The sequence below is a fragment of the Lygodium microphyllum genome, chromosome 21, assembly GCF_053477565.2.
Source record: "Lygodium microphyllum isolate KBCC chromosome 21, Lygodium_microphyllum_v1.1.10, whole genome shotgun sequence".
Classification (NCBI taxonomy): Eukaryota; Viridiplantae; Streptophyta; class Polypodiopsida; order Schizaeales; family Lygodiaceae; genus Lygodium; species Lygodium microphyllum.
In genome coordinates, this window is record NC_141155.1 from 133,201,326 (window position 1) to 133,208,841 (window position 7,516).

Below are 7,516 nucleotides of genomic sequence, written 5' to 3' on the forward strand. Positions count from 1 at the left end.
CCTGTAACTTTAGTGTGTTAAGACGATGCAAGTGCTTCCTTGTGAAAGGATGAAAGAAATGTGTTGTCATGAGGTAAAGAGAATGAACAAGTAGATTGTCTTGCTTTGTTTGTCAATGCTTCAATGCATGTATAGCTTCTCGACAGAAAGCTAACATTTTTTTCTACTTATGCAAAACTATACTAAGGTATGAATTGGTGTCGAGGCAACCTGTAACTAAGGGTGGAATGTGACCATGCATAGTTGCCACCAAGCTAGCACTAAATGGAGCCCTCCAAACAAGCTGGCAAAGCTTGTCCACAGTACTAACCAGTTTGAGTCTCACAGTAACATTCATTGTTATCTACGCACCAGCACAAATACTAGACTTCCCAGCTCTCACCAGAAACATCAATAGACCAATGTGAGAAGCAGGCCCACAAAAAAAACAAAACGAAAACGAAAACACACACACACACACACACACACTGGATCTTCTGAATCAGTCAATCTAGCATCCAGGCTTTTTTAATGTGTTTCCGACTTTGTTTCTCACCAAATTCAGTACAACTTAGCAGCAATACACCATTCAATCTCTCTGCACTGAACCCTTCTTGCTCCATCAATGCACCTACATCATGGCTGTCACAGAGTGCAATCTGATTGTAATAGTAAACAGCAGCAGACAGTTTATAATCAGCCAAAAATCTGGTAATAAAAATTAAACAGCACCATGTCCACCATCAGAGCGTGAAAATGTGAACTTTAGGCTACAATTGCAGAAGGCTAAAGGCAATATTCATTCGTTCTGTATGATAGTAAACAGGTACCACTCAGCATATTGAGCACCATTCAAAAATATACAACATGATTTGCAAAATCCAACATTTGGGGTCACTGTAAACAAGATGAGTTTGCATAGCTTTGGTTCTGCTCTCAACATCACTAGAAAGTTAGGTTCAGGTACTTGTCACTGCACATGTCAACATCGAAGTGTCCCATAGCAGCATCTGAAGGCATCCAAGCATCATACTGTACATAGCAAGAAACACAATTCACCAATTTCCAGCTGGGTAATATATCTAGCTCGCCTTTGAAGTTTTGCAAATATTTTGAGCTATATCGATTCATCTCAGCTCAGAAAACATACTCCAAAGTTCTGAGTGGAGAACTTCTTCTTAACATATGTTAGTCTGTATAATTGGTTGGGGGAGAGTGCGACTTAGGGGAGCTCAAACCCACAATTGGGCAGCTCCGCAGTACTGCACCTGTGACTGAAAGATGGGTGTTATCCATCAATAACTTCTGCCTAAAGGCATTGAAAACACATTATAAAAGCTTCATGAACCATACTCCAACGTTCCATAATGTACCGGCTTGCCCAATAACAAGAACACAACTATATGAACAGACTTCAGCTCTTGCCTTGGTTTAAATTAAGAAGAAGACACCTTTTTTCATACTCAGATGCTGATAGCAACCATTTACAAAAGTCTGTCTTGCTCATCCCTTTTGAGGCTGCAAGCAAAGCAAACTGCTCTTCTTTAGTTGTAGCTGTCATCACATCTGTACACTTCTTTGCATCCACCAACTGACCAGACTGCTCTCCTTTAGTTGTTACTGTCTTCATGTGTATGCGTTTCTTTGCTTCCAATGGACCGAACTTTCTAACTACTGGTCTTACAGACTTTTCACCTTTTTTCCTGACATCTAACTTATTGTCAACCAATGCCATTTGAAGAGAATTTCTGGGCTGTAGTGGATTAATTGCAGAAGCAGACTTTCCTTTCTCCTTTACACACTCAGATTTTTCACCGTGGGATTTGAGATTCACAACATCTTCATTGCGATGAGCGTATACGACTCCTGAAGAATTCACAGGAATAGTTACTTGCCAAGAGCTGCAAGAACACCTTGGGCAAGGTTCTACAACAACACAATCAACCTGAATTTTCAAAATCCAGTGCAAGGTTCTGCAACAGAGATTAATGACCAACCTGAATTTTTCAAAACCCTTGCAAGTTCATCATCAGAAGTCCGTTTTACAGAGTGTGCCTCTGTGATTGCAATTTTTGTGGGATCTGACTCCTCTTCATTAGACTTAAAAATTTCTCGGCCAGCAACCACACAGTAACCTTTACCATTAACTTGTTGCTTGTTCTCTTGGACGCGCATGTTGTAGGATTCAATGATCTCACTTGTAAAAGCTTTCTCAGAAAGGTCCCGAAAAAGATTGCTTATGCCAAAAAGTTCCCCCTTGTTTTCCTTGGAGTCCTGCATCACCACAAAACCTGTTTAGAGTTGAAACATTCAGAATTGCTTATGGCTTCCAAGTGAGCACTCTAGCCACCTGAACACCCTCAAAGTAGCGCTTTTCCAGGTTCCCTGACACTGCAATATTAAAAAGTTGCTGCTTGTAGATCTGGCGCGTGTAAACAAGTTCTTCCAATGAACCTGCAGCAAGTAGTCGATAAACAGTGACATGCCTCCTCTGACCATAACGGAAGGAACGATCTTGAGCTTGCAAGTCTTGTGCAGGATTCCAATTTGGATCAAAAATTACAACTCGATTTGCACTGACAAGATTTAAGCCCAAACCGCCAGCCCGAGTTGAGATCAGAAACACCTGTTCATATGCATACGTATTAGATTTAACATCAATAGATTGTGTGCAAGTTTAGGAACACGGGTATAGAAGAGACAAGAGTGCATGCATGCTTGAGCAGGAGGCAGGGAATGAGATAACACACACACACACACACAGAGAGAGAGAGAGAGAGAGAGAGAGAACGTGTGTGTGTGTGCCATACTTGCTTGCTCCTACTGCGATTAAAATCATCCACCATAGCTTGTCGCGCACTCATAGGAGTTGAACCGTCTAAGCGGGAAAAGCAATAGCCTTTCCTGATTAAGAATTTGTCTAATATATCTAGCATCCTGTAATTGCAAATGCAAAACACTCTTAAAATCCATGAATGCTCACAAAGTGCATAGTCACCTTCAGATTCAGACTAACAAACATTCCTTTGGCACAGAAGTGGCTGTTACCTTACAGAATAACTGAACAGAAGAACTTTGTCACCTTGTGGTAACCAATGACCCAGTAACTGTTCCAGGGCCTTCATCTTCCCACAGTGTTGAGCGTCACTCAACCCCAAAAAACTCTCATCCTGAGCTGTTCCCCCGACAAGAGCTGCATCCTCTGCTAGAATAAATTCAGCCAGCAGCTCATCTTTCCTTTGCTTCTCATGCTCATCTTTCACACTTGATTTGATGAGCTCCAAATGGTTGCTCACCTGAAAAGACAGAATTTAGAAGATTCTGGTTTTCAAAGGTCATCACAGTGCAAAAAAGATATAGTCGTTTAGCAAGCTTAAAAGGGACTCAAGAGGCACCCGTAGATAACTCACTTGCTGTAATTTTGTCAAGCACGGCAACACTAAGCAGTGGGGGCAAGAATCACAACCATCTGAGCTGTCTCTATGCAAGTAAGGCCAGATAATTCCATTTGGAATGATTCGATAGCAACACTCTGCTCGGGTGAGAGGGCTTCCACAGGTACAAGGCTCATCCTTTCTGATGAGACACTGAAAATCTGGGCTTGCAAGCAAGCGCTTGTAAGCCCTGCGCTGTAAAGGACTCATCTCACAAAAAACCACATTATCCTCCTTGCCCATCATCAAATGGCCAATAGTGTCATGCTTCTCTCTCCTTAATAGATATTTTTGGAGAAGTCGAGCAAGGTGCAACCTCCTTTGTTCTGCAACACGGATAAATTTTTCAGGCGCATTTATTCGCTGTCCTTGTTTCAATGGCTCCTCATAGAATTCTCGGAAGTGTTCTCGAGTACCCAGGCACCCTGGTGCAACCCAGTCAAACACATTAAACAGATCCATGATCTTATTCTGCATTATGGTCCCGGTCAGTCCATACCTCCTCTTTGTTCGAATCTTCATACAAACCTTGTACAAATCAGATCGGTCATTTTTCAAGCGATGTGCTTCGTCAATAATAACACAATCCCAATCAACTACACACAGGCACTCACCATGAATCCGGAATGTGTCAAAACTGGTCAACACAATCTCCAGATTCCTAGATTCCAACCTGCTCAAGACATGCTCTCTCTGAACACCATGATAAAGAGCAACATCAAAGTTTCCCCATGCATGGAACTCTTGCTCCCAGTTCCTGAGCACTGATGTAGGGCATATTATAAGAACAGGCTTTTGATTGGAGGTAAGCTTGTGACACCTTATTCCATCCATGACTGAAGATGACTGCTGGAAGATTGCAGATAAAACTGCAATTACCTGAATTGTCTTTCCTAGGCCCCTGATACAAGTAAAGAGCCTACATTAGATACGCTAGCTTTGTCTTCTGTTCAACAAACAGAATAACGTCAAGATAAAGAAAGCTTACATGTCATCTCCGAGCACACCACCCTTATTGTCTCTGTAGAGAGAATACAGAAATTGTACGCCAGCTCTCTGGTGTTCCAGCAGGCGGCTATTAATCGATGCTGGCACCTGTAGGAATCAAAATCAGGCCTGATTCTAAGAGTATTTTACAACACAACATGTATAAGAGGTTCCAAAACTGCTTACCTGCACAACGTCAGTGCCTTGACCATCTAGGGGCCACAAGACAAGTGGTTCTTGCACACCCTCAGCCTGCGATTGAATGAAAAGGCCTGCTTCGCTGTCGACTGCAGCATGGGGCAGGCCCACCAAATCTTCATTTACCTCGTCTACCCTGTCCTGGTTCTCCTGTAACAACTCATCGGATTCGAAACGCTGGTTGGTAGTATTTGTAAGGTCCTGCGGGTCACGACCGTCGATGAGGAAGCTGGCGTAGTCAGAGAGACGCGTGCGTTTGGGGGCGGAGTTGGGAAGTGGGGCACTTTCCACATCCAATTCGAAATGCTGGGTAGTATTTGCGAGGTCCTGTGGGTCAACGCCTTCGGTGAGGAAGCTGGTATAGTCATAGAGGCGTGTGCGTTTGGTGGGAGCGCGGTTGGGGAGCGCAGCGCCATCCAGGTCATGCTGCTTCCTGCGGCAAGGAGGGGAGGGGGAAGAAGGGGGAGGGGGAGAGGGAGAGGGAGGGAAGGAAGAAGGGCTGTACTGCGGGGGCAGCGTCTCGCCGGACGGAGTCCATTGGTAATCTGCAGCCAACCTCTCGATGGATGCAATCTGATCCCTCAGGCAGGTCTTCCTGGGAGGTTTTTTCAGACCAATGGAGATTGAGGACGACGAAGACGACGACTTCAGCGACGGACATGCAAGCAGGGTTCGCTTCAGGTCTCTGAGAGACATGCCCAGACTGATAAATCTCTTATTCTTCTCTGCTCTTCTGGCTGAGTGCCCTTTCTCTCTCTCTCTCTCTTTCTTCTTTCTCTGTGTGTCTTCAAAGCTTTCAAGTTTCAGTCACCCGCCCACCGATGAAGCTTCCAAATGAAGCCTAGTAAGGTGGCACCCCCATTTATATATATCATTTTGCTTTTGTAGTGAAAATATTTAAAGTTATTATACTCTTCCTTTGCTGGCAAAAATAATTAAATTTTATCCTTACCAAGGTCAGCCGTTTGGACCTCTCTGAGAGGTTCATTCAAGACCGGAAAAGAATGTGGCAAGATTTTAACCCAATGCTTATTCAGTGTAATGTGCAGGTTAAGATGAACCCAGGGATAACAGTAAATTGATCACTGCCCTCAATCAAAGATAGCTTCTTAACTAGAATAATTGTCAATGGGAATATCGTTTTCAACAAATATGGACCCCCTACCTCCCCCCGAAGATCTCTCATATGCTATGGCTCATACTCCATAAGGCGGTCTGACCCAAGTCACAGCAGAATGTATTGGGATAGGCAATGGCCTTTGTCCGTGGTGTAAGAGGGACAAAGAAACCATCATACACCTTTTTATCTTATGCCCATGTAACATGTGTTATGTCAACTGGTTACAAGAGTTCATCTCCCCCAGCCATCCATATAAACTGACATGGAAAGAAATCCTCCTGGGTGAAGCAAACGGCCTCTCCCCATCCTTATGGACCTTGATACACTTAATGTTTCTATGGTCCATATGGCTTGTTCACAATGAAAAAGTATTTAATGGTAAAGATGTTGATTGGCTCCCTCAAATTAAAGTGGATCTTTACTGGCAGGTTCAAAGACATACCCGGAAATTAGCGATGCATGACGTGAAGACCTCCATCAAACATTTGGGTACCAGATGCTCGAAAGAGGAAAGAGAAGCTAAAATCAAGAAGGAGATTGCTGAACTGTTCCAAAGCATTATAAATACTGCAATGACTAGGGACTACACCATCAGGATTCCAACCAATGTCTTCTCTACCTCGCTTGATTAGGGTTCACCATCAACAATTTCTCGGGCTAGTGGGAACCCCTCTGCAATGGATAACACGATGGGTCAAATGACTAGTAACCCTCATGCCACCATACCCAATAGCTCCCATGATAGCCCTATCTCTTTGCCACTTCTAAACCAATGTGTGCAACTCCCCCCAGTGGCTCGCCCTAGGCCCCTTCCATACTGGACACTGATAATGGATCGCAGGCTACGCCCCAACCAAATAAACCAACAAACTTACCTCGTTTCATCCAAATAGACTAGCTCCACAAAGTCTTTTTGTATAAGTTTTTGGCAAATGTGTGCTCACTGTAGCCTTGTAAGTCATGTTTTTGGTTGATAGGGGCAGGATCCCCAATTGTGCATACACCTTTTTAATACATTTCACATCTTTATCAAAAAAGAAAAGAAAAGATGGGATTCACTTCTTTGAAGTGCAAGTAAATGTGCTAGAAAGACAGTAAGGTTGTATTAAAGTAAGGTAACTAGGTTGACAAGCATAGCCAAGTGAAGGAGTATGGAGTTCCATATGCAATTCTTGCATGTTTGTTATGTAGCAGTTTTACTGATGGTGTTTAGACACATGATGTGTTTTAAAGTAAAGTATATTTGTAGATCAAATTTAGCATTGTTTAAATACATGGAGAATCTCGAAAGGAGACTATGTATATTTATATAGTTCGAGTCAATGATTGTGAGTTTGAACATTCACATTTTTTTGCCTACGTTAAATGAGATTTCTTCTCTTCAAAAAATAGTACTTTTTACATCTTACTGGGTGTCCGTACATGTTGTTGTACCTTGTCACAGTTACATTTTTCTTATGGATGGTGGCCTACTCAAAATTCCTAGCCTTGTCTATGCTATCAACTATTGCTTCTATATTAACCTCGAAGTTATCCTCGAACGACTGGAATGTTTCTATGTCTTTCTTCGTTTTCTTGACAGGATTTCTTCTATGTTGTTGGATTCTTTTCTTGATGTCGGTCATCTGTCCTACATACTCCTTGCCATTTTTCTTACATCTTATACTCTAGATGAAGTACTTTTGTATCTCTGCATTGGCACTTTTGGACTAGCTCATGGGTTTTGGTTACAAATGGTGCCATATGGTATGGAAGTACTTGAGTTGGTAGCAGGACTTACACTGGTTGAGGCTACAAG

General features: G+C 42.8%; 1 protein-coding gene across 1 annotated transcript; it reads right to left on the reverse strand.

Moving 5' to 3' along the window:
* Nucleotides 1-755: 755 nt before the first annotated feature.
* SWI2 (switch 2) lies at nucleotides 756-5,420 on the reverse strand. The gene is made up of 8 exons (XM_087661675.1): nucleotides 4,587-5,420; nucleotides 4,402-4,508; nucleotides 3,390-4,314; nucleotides 3,028-3,275; nucleotides 2,790-2,916; nucleotides 2,330-2,605; nucleotides 1,977-2,253; nucleotides 756-1,845 (listed from the first exon to the last, which is right to left on the reverse strand). The coding sequence occupies exons 1-8, from the start codon at nucleotides 5,292-5,294 to the stop codon at nucleotides 1,394-1,396; spliced, it is 3,120 nt and encodes a 1,039-aa protein (XP_087517801.1). The 5' UTR covers nucleotides 5,295-5,420; the 3' UTR covers nucleotides 756-1,393.
* Nucleotides 5,421-7,516: the final 2,096 nt, after the last annotated feature.